At 41.7% G+C, this 23,930-nt stretch overlaps 1 protein-coding gene across 3 annotated transcripts in view; it reads left to right on the top strand.

The window, feature by feature from the left end:
* Nucleotides 1-23,930, top strand: part of DSP (desmoplakin) — a 45,738-nt gene that overhangs the window by 10,795 nt on the left and 11,013 nt on the right. For all 3 annotated transcript variants that reach the window (XM_055263092.2, XM_055263093.2, XM_055263091.2), the window contains exons 2-18: nt 3,343-3,445; nt 5,705-5,853; nt 6,843-7,017; nt 10,263-10,391; nt 11,341-11,391; nt 12,955-13,116; nt 14,276-14,380; nt 15,259-15,354; nt 15,687-15,812; nt 16,340-16,492; nt 17,096-17,250; nt 18,354-18,480; nt 19,299-19,500; nt 19,758-19,984; nt 22,307-22,473; nt 22,877-23,015; nt 23,520-23,713. In XM_055263092.2, coding sequence (XP_055119067.2) covers nt 3,343-3,445; nt 5,705-5,853; nt 6,843-7,017; nt 10,263-10,391; nt 11,341-11,391; nt 12,955-13,116; nt 14,276-14,380; nt 15,259-15,354; nt 15,687-15,812; nt 16,340-16,492; nt 17,096-17,250; nt 18,354-18,480; nt 19,299-19,500; nt 19,758-19,984; nt 22,307-22,473; nt 22,877-23,015; nt 23,520-23,713 — 2,460 coding nt within the window. The remainder of the gene's footprint in view (nt 1-3,342; nt 3,446-5,704; nt 5,854-6,842; nt 7,018-10,262; nt 10,392-11,340; nt 11,392-12,954; nt 13,117-14,275; nt 14,381-15,258; nt 15,355-15,686; nt 15,813-16,339; nt 16,493-17,095; nt 17,251-18,353; nt 18,481-19,298; nt 19,501-19,757; nt 19,985-22,306; nt 22,474-22,876; nt 23,016-23,519; nt 23,714-23,930) is intronic.

Here is a 23,930-nt window from a genome sequence, read left to right as displayed (position 1 = left end):
CCTGACCAACATGGTGAAACCCCATCTCTACTAAAAATACAAAAAAAAAAATAGCTGGACGTGATGGCGCCTGCCTGTAATCCCAGCTACTTGGGAGGCTGAGGCAGGAGAATCACTTGAACCTGGGAAGCAGAGGTTGCAGTGAGCCGAGATCGTGCCACTGCACTCCAGCCTGGGCGACAGAGCAAGACTCCATCTCGGAAAAAAAAAAAGAAGAAGAAGAAGAACGTATGGAAATCCTTTAGAAAAGCACGAAGAATTTATTTGGTATTATTAGCAGCATATGAAGTTAGCTGTTTTGTTTTTTTTTTAAGTTCGAATATGGGTAGGCAAGGGGAGGCAGGTAAGGTGTCTTCTCTTTATAGGATGTCAACTGATCTCTAGAGAAATAGGAATGTCTTCTGAAACTAGGGGGAGGGAATTAAAAAATAGAGCAAACCCACCAATGTTTTAAGGCAATGTGTGGTTGCCTTACCTCCTTTATCCTGGATGTAATTCGTTTCTAACTGTGGTATAACTAACCAGTCTAGTTCTTGGGTAAAAAGAAATTGGCAAGTTTTATATTTTGTGGTCAAATGAATTTGGTCTCATAAATTCACTTTAAAAAATGTGTATGTACACTTTGGTGCGTTCATTCACAATTGTGTTTGTCCTCCCTGTCTCTGTTTTTTAATACATTCTAATTCTAGAATAGTTTTAGATTTGCAGAAAAGTTACAAAATAGTACAAAGTTTGTGTGTACCCTCACCCAGTTTCCCATGCCTCCATCATTTTATTTTTTTTTAACAGCTGGGTTTTATGCTGTGTTGCCCAGGCTAGTCTTGAACTCCTGAGCTCAAGCAATCCTTTTGCCTTGGCCTCCCAAAGTGCTGGGATTACAGGCGTGCCCCATCCTCATCTTATAGCTCAGTTTGTGATCATTTTTACAGCGGCACACATTATTAAATCATTTAGGAAACTCTGTCTTTCCATTGTGCTAAGAGACAACTCTTTTCATTTATCTGCTTGGGACTGGCATTCTTTGACCGGAGCCAAATTGCTGAACAGAATTTCTTTAATGTTTCAGAATAAAGGTATTCCTATATCCCTTCAATAAAGAAAATAAAAATAATGACACAGGACCTTCCTAATTTTTTAATTCGTCCTAGGGTTCTAAGTGAGGTTGCTGGGTTTCTTAATGTTTTCCTTTGTCTCTTGAATTTCTTTACTCTGTTTTATAACAGGTACGTTTTGGAAGGTGTTCTAAGTCAGTTGGAATTCTGCACAAGTTAGGACAACAAATATAATCTTGCTTATATCTCAGCAGCATGAGAAACGGACCTCATTTCCTGTATAATTCGGAGTGGAAGACAGAGACTGGTTTCATTGGTGGTGGGTGGGGGCAGTCCTGGTTTTGAGAGCTGGATGGCTCTGGCACCACCTCCCCTGAGCCTGCCTGGAGGAGCCTGTGTCTTCTTCTGGGAGTAGTTCCCAGGGAGGTCTGGGCTCCTCACCCACATTCATCTAGTCCTGGCTTGTTGGGGAGCCTTGCCTGCAGGGAGGAACCCCAAATGGGTGGCCAAACAAGAAAGTGCTTTCCTATGGTGAGACAGTGCAGCCAGGTGCCAGGGGAGAATTCCCACATTACTGTGATCTTATCCCATCTATGCATAATTGTTTGTCAAACATTTTTTTTTAAACAGTGAAATTCTTTCTTTAAAACACACACACACACACACACACACACACACACACACACACACACAAATATCCAGTTGGTTAGACAGGTATCAGATAAAAGCAGGCTCAAGCTGGCCCTGGCTGAAGGTAGGAAGAGCCAACTTCTTGTAGCACATCTGTGAGGACTTTTCACAGACGTTAAATAATCACTTGGTCTGCTTTAAATCTCTCTGAAACCAGACTACAGTAGGCTGTGCTGTGGCATAATATATCTTGGTAAATTTAAAAGCCAGACTTTGGTTATACCTTGCTTGAAGAGCAAATGAAACTCTGTCATCTCTTTCTTTAAGGTACAGACCATCTGCAACATTTTCCGCCAACACCACCGTTGTTTTAAGGTTTCTGCTAGGTGTCTTCCAGAAAAGTGCCTCATTTGAAATGTACATTGAATGAGCTTCATTGTAGAGAAAAATAGGTATTCTAGGAACATCTTGGAAGGAGAATGGGTTTGTTTTGCAATAAAGATAATGTATTTAAATTTTCCATCACTTTCTTCACACCATGATTTTTAAAAAAACGTTGTCTTTTACAGGAATTACAGAAAATATATATGTATGTTTTACAGACAGGGTCTCACTCTGTCACCTAGGCAAGAGTGCGGTGGTGTGATCATAGCTCATTGCAGCCTCCAACTCGGGGGCTCAAGTGATCCTCTCAGCTCAGCTGCCTGAGTAGCTAGAGCTACAGGCACGCATCACCATGTTTGGCTAATTTAAAAACAATCTTTTTTTTTTTTGTAAGACAGGGTCTTGCTATGTTGCTCAGGCTGGTCTCCAGCTCCTGGACTTAATCAGTCCTCCTGCCTTGGCTTCCCAAAGCACTGGGATTACAGGCATGAACCACTGTGTCCGGCCAATACTTTTGTAGAGTAAGCTTTTTTCTCCTCTCCTACCTTTCCTTCAGCCAGACTTGCCAGTGAAATCTTCATGCTCCGTGTCTGACACCGTGAGGTCTTCCTGCAGAGGGACTTGCGGTGTTGGCGACTGTCATTAGGGACTGCTGTGGGATGAAGCAGGAGTGAAGCTGAAATAGCTCTGTGTCATTGTCATTGGCAGAAGTGTGTTTTTATAACTCAGAGAGATATATTTCTGGATTGGATCCTGGACCTGGGAGGGGAAAACTTGCTGTGAAGGACATTATTGGGCTAATTGGTGAAATCTGAACAAGTTCTATAAATTAGAAAATCGTTTGTGTCAATTGTAAATTTTCTGATTTTGATCATTGTATTGTGGTTATATGTAAGTGAATGTTTTTATTCTTAGGAATGATATGCTGAGATATTTGGGGGTTAAAAAGCCATGTTTATTCTCAAATGATTCAGAAAAAAAATAATATGTATACATAGATAAATATATGCTGAAATATTTGGGGGTGGAAGGGCATGGTTATTCTCAAATGATTCAGAAAAAAATAATATATACACATAGATAAATACACACACACCTATGGAGAGGGGAGAAGGGGGATAAAGGAAACACAACAAAATGTTAACAATTGGGATTCCGGGTAAAGGGTCTCACAAGAGTGGTTTTGTCCCGTTTTTGCAGCTTTTGCAAGTTTGAAATTATTTCAGAATTGAAATAAGTTATTTGATGTCTGGTTTCTCTGTGTTTGCCTCCTTAGTCAAACCGGCACGATGTCCAGGCACCAGAACCAAAACACCATCCAGGAGCTGCTGCAGAACTGCTCCGACTGCTTGATGCGAGCAGAGCTCATCGTGCAGCCTGTAAGCTTTCTCTGTTCCCATCGCTTCTCCCAAAGCCTTGGCCACGCCCAGCTGTGCTCTGGTTAGCTTCTGCTGGCGGGGGCCTATTCACCGACCTCTTTCACGTAGTGTTTAGAGATGCTCTTTTTCAGAACAGACTACGGAGAGATGTGTGTCTTCTTAACCTATTTGTAATGTTGGTTTAACAATGGGAACCAGCTTTCAAACAGTTCCCCGTCCCCCTCCCAACAAATGTTTACACTACAGATTGCCACCTTTTTGGAAATAAAGCAATTTATGATTTACATGACTTTTTGATACTTTCCCTTCTGAGAAATGCAACCTGGCATGTTTCTGTTCCTGGGTTGGGATGGATCTTCATGTGCACCATCAATTTAGTATGATTTTTTTTTTCAGGGAAAATGACTATATTGAGATAACAATTCTATCTGAGAAACAGAAAAATGGGGAAAAATAGGCAATGGAAAATTGAGGAGAAATGGTAACATTTGTGAGAACCTTGTGATGTTTCTTAAGATAACTGAGACATCCTAAGATCTCATCGAATCCGGATTAGAAGTCATGGAGTTCATGGTATTTGCTGTGTAAAGTCTTCATTTTAAAACACTAGCATTCACGTTTGCTCTGGGTTTGCTAAAAACAGAATAGAGAATGGTGGGGCCGTAACCATCTTTTCTATCCCTTTCCTGAGTTACTGAATTTTTTCAGCGAAGTCTCCCTAATGCTGACATTGGTATCAAGGTTACATCTGGAATCTGCCTCTTCACAAAGTACCCCTTTTAAATAGCCTATATTTGAAACAGATTTTAACCAAATGATTTTACAGGCTCTGCTTAGATAATATTTTCATGTTCTAATTTCTTAATTTAGATATTGTGTGGGTTCTAGTTCTGAGTTTCTTCACCCAATTAAAAAAAAATCACTTTAGTCCATGTTCAGATATATTAGGCGCTCAGCAAACCAGCTTGGCGCCAGTTCTAGTTGTTTCGAGTGTCTGATTTGAAACATACTCCTTGAAATCTTCCTCACAGTGGCCCGATTCCTTTACACAAAACAAAATAGCAGACACCAGTGACTTAATAGTGAACATACACACACAGCAGTCATTTGTAGTGACTGTGGATACGTTTTACATGTAGCTCTGAAAATTTGCGTGGCCTCATGTTCTCAGTTTATTTTTACTTATATGCATCAACGTGCAATAAAAACAGGTTAGGGAAATAGTGTCATATTTGCTAACATTTCTGTTTAGAGAAATGAGGTTCATTTGACTAAAGCCAAGTAAAAGCAGCAAATATAAAATTCCAGAGAAAGATCAGTAGGTGGCACTGAAGCAGAGGAGGAAGCTTTCTGTTTTTGTTTTACTAAATACAAAACCCTTTTTAAATTTTGAAGTAGTTATAGACTCACAAGAAGTTGCAAAAATAGTACAGAGGGGTCTCTACCCAGCACCCAGCTTTGCCCAGAAGTGACATCTTATATGATTATAGTGCAACATCAAAACCAGGACATTGATTGGCCCAATACAGTTAACCAGGCAGAAGCCTTCTTTTTAAGAACCAAAACGTTGGCCAGGTGTGGTGGCTCATGCTTGTAATCCCAGCACTTTGGGAGGCTGAGGCGGGTGTATCACTTGAGATCAGGAGTTCAAGACCAGCCTGGCCAACATGGTGAAACCCCGTCTCTATTAAAAATACAAAAATTAGCCTGGCGTGGTGGCACATGCCTGCAGTCCCAGCTACTCGGGAGCCTGAGGCAGGAGAATCGCTTGAACCCAGGAGGCAGAGATTGCAGTGAGCTGAGATCGTGCCACTGCACTCCAGCCTGGGCAACAGAGCAAGGATCTGACTCAAAAAAAAAGAACGAAAACGTTATGTTCTCATAAGGTATAGGAAAAACTCTGTGCGTAAGAGGCCCCGTCTGGCATAACGGTACAGTGTCCTTATCACAGTGAAATTCCCATTAGATAAGAGTTGTGTGTAAATATGAAAGATCAGCATTTAACATATTGAAGCAAGGGGAAGGTTAGCATTCTGCAAATGTGACTTTAAAAGCCAAGTGCAAATTTAAAAGACAGTCCGCAAACTTTGGTTCATGAATCTCCCTCTGTTTACCTTCTTATCTCAATAAGATAATTTTCACTGGGGAAACTTAAAGTTTTTGTCATGTTTACAGTGGAAACTCTTGCTTCCATTAATGCACATGAAGGTTTTCTTCCTGGTAGTATGTGTTTTCCTTCATGTGAATGCTTTCTTTCAGGAATTGAAGTATGGAGATGGAATACAGCTGACTCGGAGTCGAGAATTGGATGAGTGTTTTGCCCAGGCCAATGACCAGATGGAAATCCTCGACAGCTTGATCAGAGAGATGCGGCAGGTGGGCCAGCCCTGCGATGCCTACCAGAAAAGGTATTGTCCACAGAGCATGGATCGGGCAGTCCCCATGAAAAAGAACACCACATACCCAGTTACACTCAATTCCATGACCCAGGTCTTCCTTTGAAGGCAGCACAAATGTTCCCAAGGAAAGGCTTGCTTACTTGGTATTTTGCAGCTTTATTATGTATCTCTAATACAAAGTGACCATTTCATTATGGATGTTAACTGTACCTCCCTTTAGAGGACAGAAAGGCCTTTGGCATGGCATTTGACTTTTTTTTTTTTTTTTTTGGAGACAAGGTCTCCTTTTTTTTTTTTTTTTTTTGAGACGGAGTCTCGCTCTGTCACCCAGGCTGGAATGCAGTGGCACAAATGTGGCTCGCCGCAGCCTCAACCTCCTGGGCTCAAGCAATCCTCCCATTTCAGCCTATCAAGTAGCTGGGCTATAGGCATGTGCCACACCTGGCAAATTAAAAAAAAATTTTTTGTGGAGACAGGGTTTTGCCATGTTGCTTAGGCTGATCTCGAACTCCTAGGCTGAAGCAATCCTCCGTCTTGCGCATTCCCAAGTGCTGGGATTACAGGTGTGAGTCACTTCAGAGTCTAATATCAAGTCAGGCTTAGTTTAATAAATACAAAAATGAGACCCTTAGAGTTGGAAACAAAGACTATAAGGCAGAAAAATGTAATCTGAATTTGTTCTACTACTACCTGGGGCCCAGGGTACTAGGAAAACTCCCAGGACAAAACGCATGAGAAAATGAAAGTTGCTCCCAGGTCAGGCAAAGGCAGTGACCCTTTCTATGCTGTTTCGCGCTTTGAACCTCTTCCTAAGATTTAATTTTTTGTATGTGATTAAGACTTAAGTCCTGGGGTAAAGAAAAAAAAAATCTTCAAATACCATAAAACATTTATAGCCTCTCTATTGACACAAAAGACTCAGAAAAGGGGAAATTTGCCCACAATGGGTTTTCATAGGCTGTTTTCCTGCAGTGGTTTAAAGGTTTTTTTCTTTTCAGGCTTCTTCAGCTCCAAGAGCAAATGCGAGCCCTTTATAAAGCCATCAGTGTCCCTCGAGTCCGCAGGGCCAGCTCCAAGGGTGGTGGAGGCTACACTTGTCAGAGTGGCTCTGGCTGGGATGAGTTCACCAAGCATGTCACCAGTGAATGTTTGGGGTGGATGAGGCAGCAAAGGGTAAGCAGCCTCTTGAACAGCCCAAACCTGTGCAGGCCAGACGTTCCAGCACGATGGGGTCAGAACCATGTGTTTGTGTGACAAAGAGTCTTCTAGACCTCAGGTGGAGGCAGCAGCTTGCTGTTTGCAGGATTTTCCTCCTATCCAATTTAAAAAGTGGTCTTCTATTTTGGAATGAATGAGATTTCAGTGTGGCTTGGGGAATCAGCCTTATTGCTTTATAGTCATCCTTTATCACACAGGTCATATTTAACATGTGTAATTTAGTTAGTAGACTTTGAACATCCAGTTCTTATATTGACCACCAGAAAAATCTGTTGTGGGAGTTTATGTGCTAAATAACTTCATTGTTCTATGTGAGTGGCAACTGACCTCATCCGTTTTACTCATAGGTACTTGAAAAAAAGCCCATTGTGGTGGTTCATTTAAAATGTTCACAGATTGGAGGAGCTGGAAACAGTGAAACTAGCCATTCTGGTTTAGGCTCATTGGTTGCTTACCTTAGACTTTTGAACTCTCAGTTGTCTCATTGTGCAACCGTCACGCCACCAGTGTGGGAGTGAAGTAAAATAATGTTGGAAGGATATGCCAATCCTTTCCCTAGAACTGGAGTTTCTGCAAAGTATTTTTCAAGACTAATGATTGTTGTGTTGTTTCATGTAGTCATTATGTCCTATAATGAACAGGTGGTGGTAGAAATATGCCACAATCATGTCGATGGGAATTTTATAATGAAAACCGACTCCCAACCCTTCCCTTGAGAACATGGATGTGTTAGAGTGATAAGTTGTGGAGAGATTGTTATGCAATGTAGATGTGGTTGTAAGAAAGCTTGGTTTGATAAGTTGTTAGACTAATTCAGCAGCGGTTCTAAAATTTCTCAACTCCTTTAAAATTTTTGTGTATTCTTTCCTAAGTAGTGAGGACTTCAGTGACTAAACATTCATTCATTCATTCAGTTACCTTTTTCTCCCATTTATTATAAAGAATATAAGCTATTACAGAAGGTAAGGCTTAGAAAGAACAAAAGTCAGTTAAAATATCAGAAACCTAAATACAAATCTATTTGTATGTTTTTCAAATTTTCTTCTAATCTTCGAGCACATTTCTTGAGGATTTTATATGTATTGGCACCCAAGGGTACAAAGATTATGGTCCCTAGTCCTGAAAATGAATGTTATTGAAGAAAACAAGATGCATACACTCAAATGCCAAATTTCTGTCTAGATCAGCTATAATACATTCTTGCTTAGTCGGGAATAGAGGGGAGGGTGGCCAGCTCCTGTGGAGTGGAGCAGTCAAAGGAAGACATGGCGGAGCTGATGGGGCTTAACTACATCTTAAGGATCCACAATGATGGGCAAAACAGCCTTCCAATTAAATTAGTTATGAAACGTCATATCTCCTAACGTTTTCTTAGTATGACAGTTATTAAAAAAGACAACCTGTAATTTGTCATTGTTTTGTATTTATGTTGGGTGTAGCTTAAGAATGTAGTAAATGCTCAATGTTTTTAAATTTTGGAAAAGTATTACCACATGAATTCAGCTTTTTTTTTTTTTTTTTTTTTTTTTTTTTTTGAGAGGGAGTCTCACTCTGTTGCCCAGGCTGGAGTGCAGTGGCATGATCTCGGCTCACTGCAACCTCCGTCTCCTGGGTTCAAGCAATTCTCCTGCTTCAGCCTCCCGAGTATCTGGGACTACAGGCGTGTGCCACCATGCCCGGCTAATTTTTTGTATTTTTAGTAGAGATGGGGGTTTCACCATATTGGTCAGGCTGATCTCGAACTCCTGACCTTGTGATCCGCCCGCCTTGGCCTCCCAAAGTATTGAGTTTACAGGTGTGAGCCACTGTGCCCGGCCAGTTTTATGTCGTTTTCTAACAGAAGCAATTGATAAGCGATGCTTTCCAGATTAGGCAGGCAGCCCTCATGGTCTCAAACAAACTAAGAGCTGTTTGATTGCTTACTGCAGGTTCGCTCTGGGATTTGCTGTGGCTCCTTTCCTCTTATCCCTTGTTCCGCTGCATGCTTTACCTCGTTCCCAGGAGACTGAGCTGCAGGGCCCAGCTGATAAGGGAACTGTTGCCCCAGCAGCCAATCAGGAGGCAGGCATTCCTGAGCCAGGTTTTTGTTTTGCTTTCCCGATTTGTGTTTGCCGATGGACAGGTCAGATACTATACACCCGGCTGGTAATGAGAGGCATGAGCTGGAGCCTGGTCACGTTGCTAATGTCCCACTGCATGCACCTGGCTGTCTCTGGTTTAAAGCCGAGACAGCTGTGGGAGAGAAGGGTCAAAGTCCCGGGTAACCTTCTGTTGTCTGACTCTGAAATGGCTCCCCTTTCTGAAGCCTTGCCAAGTGTATTAGAACATGGATGTGGCTTAGAACAATGTGTTTTATGTTCTTGCTGCAATCCCAGATTGGAATGTTTGCCCTTGGCATGTCCAAGAGATGACACAGGTGATTTGGAAATTTACATGTACTCATGCAAAAGAAGGGTGAGATAATGGACTTGCCCCAGTGTGAAACTGGTGGAACAATGTGTGCGATTCTTATTGTGAAACATTCTTAAATTTGAGGCTCAAATAATAAATTTAGTCAGATTTAATTTTTTAAAAAAGATAACAAGTCCACAATCCTAATATTGCCAACACTTATGGAAATGAATCCTTGAGTAGATATAGTGACTTCCCTTTGAAATGGGCCATAGGGAGTTTTGCATCCTAAAAGAGAATGGTATTTCCTGGATTTTAAAAAGCCAATAATTACATCCATCAAGACAATATAAAGAAACAATGAAAGATGCTTTTAGGTCGACTATTTAGTTTGGGGAACAGTGTATGATTGCATTTATTTAATGATTTTTGATGCACATTTAAGAATGATTGAGTATTGTATAACATATCATACATATATATACACATATGTTCTGTGCACATGCTTGCCTGCCTGTGCACAGGTAGTTTTTTTTTTTTTTTTTCAGAAGACATGATCTTGGTTTTCAGGTTCCCATTTCTAAATTTCCTCCTCTGCCCATCTTGAGCTGGGGTCAAGCAAGTTGAGAGAAGTATTTGGCAATCCTGCATTAGCCATTTGGGAACCTTTAAAAAATATTCTGGCTTCAAAAATACTCCATATTTACATCGTTGGTTCTATCTGAAGTAAAGCCGTGATGCTATACATAAGTGAAACAGGTGCAAAGGTGCAAAAACAAAGGGTGCCTCTCTTTGTCTCTCTGTCGCAGGCGGAGATGGACATGGTGGCCTGGGGAGTAGACCTCGCCTCAGTGGAGCAGCACATCAACAGCCACCGGAGCATCCACAACTCCATCGGCGACTATCGCTGGCAGCTGGACAAAATTAAAGCCGATCTGGTACTTTTCTGTGTTTCATTTTAGAGTCTTCAAAATATCTACCGAAGGATCGTGTAATTACTCGATCCCAGGGAATTTCTTCTGAAACATTGCTATTATTTCTTTCCCAAAAGACTGGAAATTTTTAGAAATCCCACTTCTTAAATGGGGAAGTGGAATCAGTAGCCCTATTAGACATTATGTTAACACTCGAGGAGGAGTTAAACCAGAGACTGAGGGTGTGCAAACACTCATTTGCAGTTTGTGAATAAGTCTCTTTAGGGGTGGCAGTTTGTTTCTGCAGTAAGCAGAACATCTTTTTGAATAGAGGAATGCAACAATCATATACAGTAGTTTGTGTCATTGGTGAATCCTTTCTTAGGTGGTAATTAAAACATTATTTCTCCTGAGCAAAGCCCTATCTCATCCCGACACCCACTCCCATGCTGAAAAAAGTCAGACTTGAAACTGGGTTGAGAATTACAGCATAAAATCGTAACTGATCTTAAGTGCTTAGTTTCCCCCAGGTCTCTACACTTGTAAGTCACTAAACTTTTTTTTTTTACCTGAGACCAAAACTTCTCATCCTCATTTCTTCTTCTGGCTTTTTGGGGGCTTACTTTTGTCCACCTGAGCACCTGACCAACTTTCTCCTTCATTTCTCTGAGACTTAGGGAACCCTAAATGATGTCTTTAAACTTTAAGACAATTTTCTAACAAGTGAGTCTTTAAGTGACCCTGATCTGGGCTTTCCTTTGTGGAGATGGTGCTGCCAGGCCAGCAAGGGTTTGCTTTCCAACCGCCTAGGAAAAAGTCCCCATGGGTGAAATATTTCATAGAGCTAGTACTTCTTTCTTTCTATGGAGGGATCTGAGGCCAGTATCTGATGAAAAGGAGGCTTAGAAGGGCCACTCTTTTCTATACAATCCACAAGGGGGTTTATATCTACCTGCTTTTTGTTGTCTTCTAGCGTGAGAAATCTGCGATCTACCAGTTGGAGGAGGAGTATGAAAACCTGCTGGTAAGCTGATTTATTTCTCAAGTGCATAGACTTTCTGTTGTTTCCGATTCAATTCAGTTTGAGAAATACCAAGCACATCCTGGCGGGGAGGCGCCTGCTGATCGATGCTAATATTGTTGCTGCTGCCGAGTTTCCTTTAGAAGTGAATTTTAAAAGTTGTTTTCTTTTCTTTTTTTCTGTTAAGTAGAGACAGGGTTTCACCATGTTCACCATGTTAGCCAGGGTGGTCTCAGACTCCTGCCCTCAAGTGATCTGCCCGCCTCGGCCTTCCAAAGTGCTGGGATTACAGGTGTGAGCCACTGCGCCCAGCCTAAAAGTTGTTTTCAGAAGTCAGTGCCTACTGCTGTTCTGTTTTCAAGTTGTGTCTCATAAATGGCACTTGTTAAATACTTGCAGTTGAAGCAAGAAAACGTTGCCACTTGTGAATTGTGGTCTTTTTTATGAAGTGTAAGCAAAAATAAAAGTTATTTTTCTCAAGATAGAGGTCTACCAGATCGTCATCACAATTTTATGACACTGTCATGTCAGTTACTTGATTCATAAGAGGAGAGATTTCCATTCTTCTGCCTATTTGTGTCATCGTATCTTTTTAATGTTTCCTTATTGACAGTGATACTTTTTAAATAATGTCACTCGTGGTGACACAGTGATTTTCCTATTGGGCTGGGGTGTGACTTATGGCACTTTGAATTTTTGGGGAGAAGGTAGGAAAAGCTTGATTTCTCTAAGAGTCCATTTTCCCCCTTATAGTCCAAAACTAATTATTGATGGGTACAAAAATACAGTTAGATAGAAGGAATAAGTTCTAATATTTGATAGTACAATACGGATATTATAGTTAATGATAATTTATTGTATATTTCAAAATAGCTGGAAGAAAATATTTGTAATGTTCCCAACACAGAGAAAAGATAAATGTTCGAGGTGATGGATATCCCACTTATCCTGATTTGATCATTATACATTGTATACATGTGTCCAGATATCATGTGTACCCCCAAATATGTACAACTATATCAGTAAAAAATACCAAAAAAAAACCTTATTTAGAAGAATAAAAAAAATTTAAGGCCAGGCGCGGTGGCTCACGCCCATAATTCCAGCACTTTGGGAGGCCGAGGCGGGTGGATCATCTGAGGTTGGCAGTTCGAGACCAGCCTGGCCAACTGGTGAAACCCCGTCTCTACTAAAAATACAAAAATTAGCTGGACGTGGTGGTGCATGTCTGTAATCCCAGCTACTCGGGAAGCTGAGGCAGGAGAATCGCTCAAACCCTGGAGGGGGCAGTGAACCAAGATCACTCGCGCCACTGTACTCCAGCCTAGGAGACAAAGCAACACTCTGTCTCAAAAAAAGAAAAAAAAGTTACTGCCTTCTCGTTCATTGCAAATTTAGATGAGTCTTTTCCCATACCAGGTGGTCAGTGAATGCACAAGGTTAACATTTTTCCTATCCGTGTGATTTTTTTTTTTTAAGGGACCACGGGGTTAATCTTTAAACCTGCAGAGAAGACCAGTCACTGCATATTGTTATTTTAATGCTGCCTTTGAACTTCCTGTGCAGAAAGCGTCCTTTGAGAGGATGGATCACCTGCGACAGCTGCAGAACATCATCCAGGCCACGTCCCGGGAGATCATGTGGATCAATGACTGCGAGGAGGAGGAGCTGCTGTACGACTGGAGCGACAGGAACACCAACATCGCCCAGAAACAGGAGGCCTTCTCCGTAAGCTCACCCCACGCGGCTGTACACGCTTGTCTTGAGCCTGTTGCCTGGAAGAGCTGGGGGCTCAGGGAATGAATGGTCTATTAATAATTTAATCGCCGGGTGCGGTGGCTCACGCCTGTAATCCCAGCACTTTGGGAGGCCGAGGCGGGCAGATCACGAGGTCAGGAGATCGAGACCATCCTGGCTAACACGGTGAAACCCCGTCTCTACTAAAAATACAAAAAATTAGCCGGGCGAGGTGGCGGGCGCCTGTAGTCCCAGCTACGCCAGAGGCTGAGGCAGGAGAATGACGCGAACCCCGGGGGGCGGAGCCTGCAGTGAGCCGAGATTGCGCCACTGCACTCCAGCCTGGGTGAAAGAGCGAGACTCGGTCTCAAAAAAAAAAAATAATAATAATAATTTAATCAGCCACTTGCAATTCAGCCTCCTTTGAAATGGTCATGAAAAATCCTTCCTTCCTGAAAACTTCTCCGTGTGGAGGCCATTATCCTTAGCAAACTTATGCGGGAACAGAAAACCAAATACTATATGTTCTCACTTAAGAGTGGGAACTAAATGATGAGAATACATGGATACATCGAGGGCAACAACACACACTGGGGCCTTTTGGAGGGCAGAGGGTGGAGGTGGAAGGAGGGAGAGGATCAGGCAAGATAACTAATGGGTACTAGGCTTAATCCATGGGTGATGAAATAACCTGTACAACAAATCCCTATGATACAAGTTTACCTATGTAACAAACCTGCACATGTATCCCTGAACTTAAAAAGAAAAAGAGGGGCAATACCTTGTTTAATATCCCAGAAGACCGTAGTTTGTTTAAAGAGGGTAAGAACTGGTACGTTCAGATAACCCAGGGTGTGTGTGTGGCACTGCAGGAGGGTGGGTGGAAGCCTGGGATTAGAAAACTTCAGGATGATTGTAGCTCTTCTTTCCTCCTGTGTCATCTTGAGTAAGCCTCCGCCACATCCTCTCCTGTAGCAAACATCCTTTTCAGCCTTAAAAATGCTGTGATTGTTGAGGAAAACAGCATGATTCTTTGGCATCGTTCATTTCCAAAATGCAGTTTTGTATTTCACTTTTAAAAAGTACTGTGGGGGTGATGGACATTTGATGATGACTTGCTGCAAAGGATTTCTTATTTCTTCATTCACAGATACGCATGAGTCAACTAGAAGTTAAAGAAAAAGAGCTCAATAAGCTGAAACAAGAAAGTGACCAACTTGTCCTCAATCAGCATCCAGCTTCAGACAAAATTGAGGTAGGTTTCATGAGGTTTATATTTTTGTTAGAAACAAAAAAAAACTTTTCATAAAGTAAGACTAACCAAATGAGTAATTCTTATACAATTTAAAGCCATGCCAACTTTATTTTCTATTTTGGGATCAATACCCTATGCCAGGGGTTGGCAAACTCTTTCAGGAAAGGACCAGACAATCAGTATTTTAGACTTTCAGGCCATTTGGTCTCTGTTACAATTACTTAACTCTGCTATTATAGTGCAGAAGGAGGCATAGACACTGTGTAAATGAATGAGTGTGGCTGTATTCCAATAAAACTTTATTTACAAATACAAGTGGGCCAGATGTGGCCCTTGAGCTATAGTTTGCTGACCGCTGCCCTAGACTGCCATCTTTGGGCCACGCTCAAGGCTGACATTAGCTGGTACCACTGGTATGGCCACACTGCTTGTTAAAAAACACAGAAACTTCCATATCAGTTGGTAAGAATCCCTGTCTTGAGCCCCCTAAGCCCTTTGCTTGGATGCCTCGAACCTCCCCATGATTCAGCAATCCTCCAGGAACAAGGCTTGGTGTGGCAAAGGGACGCCACTCCAGTGCTAGCCCCAGCGATGGTTCTGATTGGTCGGTATCTCTGCTATTTGGGTGATACATATTTTGACTAAGACTCCTCATGGTGTCTATTTGTGAAAGCTGATTTTAAAATTTAGTTTAGTTTTGACCATACCAAGAGATATATGGTGAGAAATTCTCCTTCCAACTTTTAGAAAAATATCTGCTTGACTTAGAATGAGATAAAAACTGCTTACTAGCTTTCATGCAGGTTCACATATCTCTTGGTGTTCATGCATCTATACAACTGAGCTAGGCTAAGACAGCTGACATTTTCTTGTTTCAGGCCTATATGGACACTCTGCAGACGCAGTGGAGTTGGATTCTTCAGATCACCAAGTGCATTGATGTTCATCTGAAAGAAAATGCTGCCTACTTTCAGGTTTTTATATTTAGTGATAATTTCGTTGTTATTTAGGTCTTAATACCTAATCTTTTAAGTGTGTTTTATAAAGCACTGAAAATAATCTTCAAAATGTTGCATAAATCCTCTTCATTGATTTTGAGTGCAGAGGAGCATAGATTTGTAACCTTGCCATCAGTCCCACAAATAGTTTCCCGCTGTCACATACCTAAATACTTTCTGCTCGAATTTTTTCCTTTAGCCACCTGTCAAAGAGAGGCTTAGGGATGACAGTCCTTGAAACAGAACTACTAGACGAAATTGCTTATTGAGTTGCTGTTCATTCACTGATCACTCTCAATCCTTCACAGTTTTTTGAAGAGGCGCAGTCGACTGAAGCATACCTGAAGGGGCTTCAGGACTCCATCAGGAAGAAGTACCCCTGCGACAAGAACATGCCCCTGCAGCACCTGCTGGAACAGATCAAGGAGCTGGAGGTATCGTCTCAGACCCAGAACCTCAGCAGCTGTGCCTGGTCAGGGAGATAAAACACACGCCTTGGATGCAGCTGGCTCTGATTAGTATTATTGTACAATGCATGCCCAGAGCCAAGCAAGCATTTTCTTCAGCTTCCAGTGGCTTTTCTCAAAATTAACTTCTTTACATGCCCAACTACTCTTGACAGTTACTTTTGCTTCAGTCTGGGCAATTTGTTGAAAATAAGAACAGAGAGAACATTACTTCACATACAATTCCTTTGGGAACGCATACTTCAAATTTTATCAACATAGCCCTTTCACACAAGGATGTTCTTCCCTGCCCACTTAATTCCTGCCTGTGTAGCTTCTGGAGTGTTATCATGAAAGGTTCTCATGTTTCCTGCTGACGAATTTGTGATTTTTTACAGTTAATGCAACTGCAGTGATACTCATTGTGTCATGTAGCTACATAAATGCAGTTTGAAAATCTCCTGTAAAACTCACAGGATATCTATGTTAAAGTATGATTTTATTCACAATTGCAGAAAGAACGAGAGAAAATCCTTGAATACAAGCGTCAGGTGCAGAACTTGGTAAACAAGTCTAAGAAGATTGTACAGCTGAAGCCTCGTAACCCAGACTACAGAAGCAATAAACCCATTATTCTCAGAGCTCTCTGTGACTACAAACAAGACCAGGTGTGTACTCATTTGGAGTGACACAAAAATTTTCCCTGTCTTTACACACAAATTTTTGTCCATCAAGAAAGCAACATTTAATCTAGAGTTCAATAATCACCATAGTCAATGTCTTTGATCTATGAAAGCAGCAGCTATGGAACAAAAGCAGCAGCTCTGTTCTGAATCATATGGTAGTTGTCAATAATAAGGACAATAGTTATTTTTAGAACTTTTAAGAATTCGTAAGGCTTAATACTTTTCTTCTAGTATGTAAAACTTGTCTGTGATCACTCTCATCTTTAAATTTCTGATAAAAGAAATGAGAAATGATGCTTTTATGTTGCATATAAAGTGAATGTCACTCACTGTGGGTGACACAGTGAGACCAAATAAATAAATAAAATGGAGCTCACTTCATGTATACCTTTTAGGCTCACATGTATTATTTAAAGCATCAGTACCGTTGGGTTGTATGATGATCAGCTTCATTTGAGGGGAAAAAAGTAAGGTAAAAGCTGTAATAATTTGCACGTATTCATCTCTGTTTCTATCTTTGAGAAAAAAAAAATAAAAACACATACTTGTGAATAAGGCCAAACCCTGGGGCTGCTTGCCTTACAGAAAATCGTGCATAAGGGGGATGAGTGTATCCTGAAGGACAACAATGAGCGCAGCAAGTGGTACGTGACGGGCCCGGGAGGCGTTGACATGCTCGTTCCCTCCGTGGGGCTGATCATCCCTCCTCCGAACCCACTGGCCGTGGACCTCTCTTGCAAGTAAGTCATCCACGTTCCCAAAGCCACGCATGCACGCATGAATGCGAGGGCAGAGGAAGAGGGCAAGTGCTTATACCTGAAGCTTAGACACATGATGCCTTGCCATAATAACCACCTTTAAAAAAAGGAACCTTGTGAAGGTCACCTTCACTTTGTCTTACAATTTTATGTTGAATAGACAGTCGTTATTGAAGGATAAAAGGGAATATCCGGCCGGGTGTGGTGGCTTAACGCCTGTAATCCCAGCACTTGGGGAGACCGAGGTAGGCGGATCACCTGAGGTCAGGAGTTTGAGACCAGCCTGACCAACATGGAGAAACCCTATCTCTACTAAAAATATGAAATTAGCCAGGTGTGGTGGCACATGCCTGTAAGCCCAACTACTCAGGAGGTTGAGGCAGGAGAATTGCTTGAACCCAGGATGGGGAGGTTGCAGTGAGCTGAGATCGTGCCATTGCACTGCAGCCTGGGCAACAAGTGCAAAACTCCATCTCAAAAAAAAAAAAAAAAAAAAAGGAATGTCTGACTGTAGGGGGGTCAGAGTGAATAATACTTGTCATGCACTTCAAAGGCATCATTTTAAGGTTCTCCTTTTCTTAGAAAATCAGTCGTTTTACATGTAGCCACAAACATAAAATGCCTTTAATATCAATATTCACTCATTGTAGGAAGAACAGTCATTTAACAGATTGGCCATGGCAGATTCCTTTAAACCATTTAGTATGGAAATCTTCAACCACACGCAGAATAGAGAGAGTAGTGTAGTAAGCTGCTGTGTGCTCATGACCAAGCTTTGGGTCACTGGCATCCAATGCACCTTGCCATCCTGCCTTAGACCTCTGTCAATTACAAAGTTGCCGAAAAACAAGACAACAACAAAAAGTTGTATATATGTCAGCCAATAATGTAGATAATTCAGAATGTACTTTTGGGGAGTAAATGAATCCAAATCTGTGGACTGTTTTCAAAGTTATACCTCTACCTGTTACTTTATCAGTGACTGTTGTAGGTGTTTGTGCAGTGGTGTGAGCGTGTCCAGGTTTCCCATTTGGGATGAAGTGTGAGAGCCTGCCTCTAGCATGTTTTCCCTTTGTGCCTCTTAGGATTGAGCAGTACTACGAAGCCATCTTAGCTCTGTGGAACCAGCTTTACATCAACATGAAGAGCCTGGTGTCCTGGCACTACTGCATGATTGACATAGAGAAGATCAGGGCCATGACGATCGCCAAGGTATGTCCTCAGGGCCACTTAGGCTGCCTGGAGGGAGGGCCGTGCTGCCCCCCGCAGTGCCTGTGTCCAACAGTTCAACCTTCTTGCTGTGTAGCAGTGCTTTTGTGTCTCGTCAAGCAAGTCAGCTCAGCCCTCCTTAGAGGTTCTGGTCTGTCCAATAGAGAATGGGAAGGATTAGCATATGGCTGATTATGAGAGAAAGAAGCAGTACTAATTCAGGTGGCCTGACAAGCAAGCCAGAGGTGCCTGTGGAAAAGCCACGCACTCCTGTAAGATTCTGGACCCTATGCTCCTTTGATGTAATGGAAAGTTAGGTCATAAAGGATTAACTGGGTATCACAGAAGTAAAAGGTGGGATAGAATTCTTGGAGGAGCACCCAAAGCGTTAGTTACTCTAAATCAGTTGTTTTCAGATCGTAGTCTGAAGAATCCTAGCAGGGGAGGGAGATCCTTTAGCAGTGACAGGGATGGAAGTGAGGAGAGGGGCACAGAAAGTACCTTTTTGGGTCCCCCGAGCCCTTTTTCTCTTTTTAGTTGGAGCAGCTTTGCTGGGCTCTGCTTTACATTTAGGGCTTCTGAATAATATTTCATTTGAAGAAAAATATTCTGTAGGCAAAAAAAAAAAAAAAATTAGCAACCCATTCCTGTGGTTCTTGGGAACAATGTCTAAACCCTAAAAGACCTTTTATATCTTAATGAGCCTGTGATGAGTGTTGCGTTGAGTCCCATCTAGTGGGTGGCATTTTTTGGCCAACTCTTCTTGATTGCATTGTGGGGCAGTCATAAATCCCAAATCACTTCTGCCTGTTTCCTTTCAGCTGAAAACAATGCGGCAGGAAGATTACACGAAGACGATAGCCGACCTTGAGTTACATTACCAAGAGTTCATCAGAAATAGCCAAGGCTCAGAGATGTTTGGAGATGATGACAAGCGGAAAATACAGTCTCAGTTCACCGATGCCCAGAAGCATTACCAGACCCTGGTCATTCAGCTCCCTGGCTATCCCCAGCACCAGACAGGTCAGCTTGGAACATCTTTCTCTTTATATCAACCATCCATGCCATTTTAAAGAGAAAGGAGTTTGCATAAAACTGGTTTCAGAACCATTTCTCTGAATGCTATATAGCCAGTGTTCTTCATGCACTAAATTTTCAGAATTGATTCTGAAATTCAAAGGAAGAAGGTATACTTTTAGGTAGTATGGATGTTTTTTGAGGCCTAGCACCTTGATACCTAGGTATTCTCTGATTTTTGTGGCCCTAACTTCTTTTTACAGTGACCACAACTGAAATCACTCATCATGGAACCTGCCAAGATGTCAACCATAATAAAGTAATTGAAGCCAACAGAGAAAATGACAAGCAAGAAACATGGATGCTGATGGAGCTGCAGAAGATTCGCAGGCAGATAGAACACTGCGAGGGCAGGATGACTCTCAAAAACCTCCCTCTAGCAGACCAGGGGTCTTCACACCACATCACAGTGAAAATTAATGAGCTTAAGGTAGGTATCTGCTAGTATTTTGCCTGATTTCCCTGTGTATTTTTATTACCTGCAAATGAATAAAAAAAATCCTGGTTTAAATGTTTGTAAGCAAAAATATTAATTTTCAAGAAAACAGGCTTCTGGCAGGATTTCCTTATGTCTTATGTTTCCAAATTTGTAGACGGTTATCAGGCTGGGGGTTAAACTGTTCATTTGTGTGTTGTTGAATCAGGCTACAGTCCATCTCAAAAGTTTTCACAAGCATTAATTTGGCTTCTTCTAGAGAACAGCCTATGATATGGGTTAGACAGGGGGAATGATCTTTATTTGTAGACATGACACTGACATGAAGAGATTTGGTTGGTGAGATACGATCTCAAAGCCATAGACAGAGTGTGACTATGGCCCAGGTGTGTCAGCTTCTAACTCAGTGATGTTTTCTGCTCAACCAAGCCTGGGCACACTGCATTGGAAGGCCAAAATACAGATATTCTAAGAGGATCACATTTACAGTGTTAATGAGGCCATACTCAAGAAAGACATAGAAGGTCAACTCCTCTCTCTTTCTTGAATCCTTTACTTTTAGTGGACTTTTTAAGGGCAAAAATGATCATAAGATTGACAGCTACAATGCAGAGTCCTAACCTCTGTGTGATCAGTATGCCAAAACTGTGGAATGTAGTTGTGTTGCTTAATGACAGGGGTACATTCTAAGAAATGCATGGTTAGGCGATTTTGTCGTGCAAGTGTCATAGAGCATACTTACACAAACCTAGATGGTATAGCCTACTATACACCTAGGCTACAAACCTGTAGGGCATGTTACTGTACTAAATACTGTAGGCAATTGTGACACAATGGTAAGTATTTGTGTATCTAAATATATCTAAACGTCGAAAAGATACAATAAAAATACAATATTATAATCTTATGGGGGCTGGATGCAGTGGCACATGCCTGTAATCCCAGCTACTTGCTTGAGCTCAGGAGTTGGAGGCTACAGGGAGCTATGATTGTACCACTGTACTCCAGTCTGGGCAAGACAGCAAGACCCTTCTCTTTAAAAAAAAATGTGTGCGCGTGTGTGTGTGTGTGTTTATATGTATGTATATATGTGTGTGTGTGTATATCTTAAGGGACCACCATTGTGTATGCAGTTCATCATTGACCAAAGCATCATTATTAGACACATGACTATACACACACACAGTGGAGTACTGTTTACCTTTAAAAAAGAAAGAGATCCTGGGGCCAGGTGCAGTGGCTCACACCTGTAATCCCAGCACTTTGGGAGGCCGAGGCGGGTGGATCACAAGGTCAGGAGTTCAATACCAGCATGACCAACATGGTGAAACCCCATCTCTACTAAAAATACAAAAATTAGCCGGGTGTGGTGGCGTGTGCCTGTAATCTCAGCTACTCAGGAGGCTGAGGCAGGAGAATCGCTTGAACCCAGGAGGTGGAGGTTGCAGTGAACCAAGATCACACCATTGCACTCCAGCCTGGGCAACAGAGCGAGACTCTGTCTCAAAAAAAAAAAAAAAAAAGAGATCTTGCCATTTGCAAAAGCACGGATGAACGTGGAGGACATTATGCTAAGTGAAATACACCAGACACAAATACTGCTTGATTTCACTTATGTGTAAATTCTAAGAAAAAAGTTGAATGCATAGAAACAGAGAGTAGGATGGTGGTTACCAGAGGTGGGGAGGGAGGAGGAAATGGGCAGATGTAAAGGATACAAACTTGCATTTGTGTGGGATGAATAAATCTAGAGATCTAAATTCAGCGGAAGACTACAGGTAGTAATCTTGTAGTGTATATTGAAATTTTGCTGAGAGTAGATTTTAGGTGCTCTTACCACACATACAAAAAAAGATAAGGGCTGGGCGCGGTGGCTCACGCCTGTAATCCTAGCACTTTGGGAGGCCGAGGTGGGCGGATCCCCTGAGGTCAGGAGTTCGAGACCAGCCTCAACATGGAGAAACCCCATCTCTACTAAAAATACAAAATTAGCCGGGCGTGGTGGCACATGCCTGTAATCCCAGCTACTCGGGAGGCTGAGGTAGGAGAATCGCTTGAACCTGGGAGGCGGAGGTTGCGGTGAGCCGAGATCGCACCATTGCACTCCAGCCTGGGCAACGACGGCGAAACTCCGTCTCCAAAAAAAAAAAAAAAAAAAAGATAACCATGGAAGTTGACTGATATGTTAATTTACTTACCTGATGTAATTATTTCACTGTGTCTATGTGTATTAAAACAGCATATTGTACGCCTTAAATATATACGGTAATAAAAAGAATCAGCTAAATCAAAAGAGCTTTCCTTCATTGTTGGCAGAGTGTGCAGAATGATTCGCAAGCGATTGCCGAGGTTCTCAACCAGCTTAAAGATATGCTTGCCAGCTTCAGAGGGTCTGAAAAGTACTGCTATTTACAGAATGAAGTGTTTGGACTATTTCAGAAACTGGAAAATATCAATGGTGTTACAGATGGCTACTTAAATAGGTAAACTCAGCCAACACTAACCTCATATTTTCCTTTTCTCAAGCTTCTTTTTGTCAGACTTCATTTGCTTCAGATGCTTGCGTTACAGTTTCTCTGTTACTAGAGATTTACTCACATCCTTCTGTGGTTTGGAGAGCATGTTAATTCCGCTAGCCTCACTTGTTAATTCCACTATTCTGAACTATAATGTTATCTTAGAACTAAGTTATGCTCTAAGGGCCAGAACTTGAGAATTCTTCAGTGAATACAAAATGTTGGTCTGAATCACAATAGATAAAAAATAGACAAAATAAATTTTTATCTGCTTTGACATTGTTCTCTTTCATTACTAGCTGTGAGAGGCAACTCTTCACAGACTAATTATGTCACTGGCAATTTTATCTGCTTCTTTTGCTCTTTCCAGCTTATGCACAGTAAGGGCACTGCTCCAGGCTATTCTCCAAACAGAAGACATGTTGAAGGTTTATGAAGCCAGGCTCACTGAGGAGGAAACTGTCTGCCTAGACCTGGATAAAGTGGAAGCTTACCGCTGTGGACTGAAGGTAACTTGAAAGCTTATAACAGTGGCCCAATCTACAGGAACTAATTCAGAACTGAGCTCCCAGTTATAAAGCCTCACTAGGTTTTCATGAGTTTTGAGGATTATTGGGTTTCAGTGGCCACACAGGTTGACATCAGTTGTCATCTCTGTAACTCTGTTTTCCAGAGTGTGTTAGCAGCAACTATATAAGAAAGTAATTCGTGATGGGATTAGTTTTGGGGAATGCTGAGTTAAACTGGTTTCCTTACTGTGGGACTTCTTAGAAACTTTAATATGTTCATATACTTTATTATTATAACAGGATAGCACAAGGAACTAGATTATTGGAACAAATACTGGGAAATGCAATTCAGTCAATATATTTCCCTAGATTGACTGTTAGCACTTTAAATTATGAATATTCTAAAGTGTTTTATAAACTTTGCCCCCCGGATTTGGTGACTTGTAGTGTAGCATACAATGGGAGAAAGGATTAATTTGCAATCTTTTTTTTTTCATCTTGCAGAAAATAAAAAATGACTTGAACTTGAAGAAGTCATTGTTGGCCACTATGAAGACAGAACTACAGAAAGCCCAGCAGATCCACTCTCAGACTTCACAGCAGTATCCGCTTTATGATCTGGACTTGGGCAAGTTCGGTGAAAAAGTCACACAGCTGACAGACCGCTGGCAAAAGATAGATAAACAGATCGACTTTAGGTATGCTAGCCTCCTCCTGCTCCTTCCCCATCTTCTCCCCTTTTGGTTGTTCACAAGATAATGTCACTTGAAGGGAGCCACTGTAGAAAACAGAGGTTTTGTTTTTTAAAAATGTAAGTTAAGCATAACAGATGCTCTTTTCATGGACTGCCTGTATGCAGCTTTGTTAGAAATGGAAGGACAGTGCATCACAATAGCCAACCCCGTGCAGGCCAGG

Source organism: Symphalangus syndactylus, chromosome 23 (assembly GCF_028878055.3).
Source record: "Symphalangus syndactylus isolate Jambi chromosome 23, NHGRI_mSymSyn1-v2.1_pri, whole genome shotgun sequence".
Taxonomy (NCBI): Eukaryota; Metazoa; Chordata; class Mammalia; order Primates; family Hylobatidae; genus Symphalangus; species Symphalangus syndactylus.
Note: the sequence above shows the minus strand (reverse complement) of the source record. Positions and strands in the feature narration are given on the sequence as shown.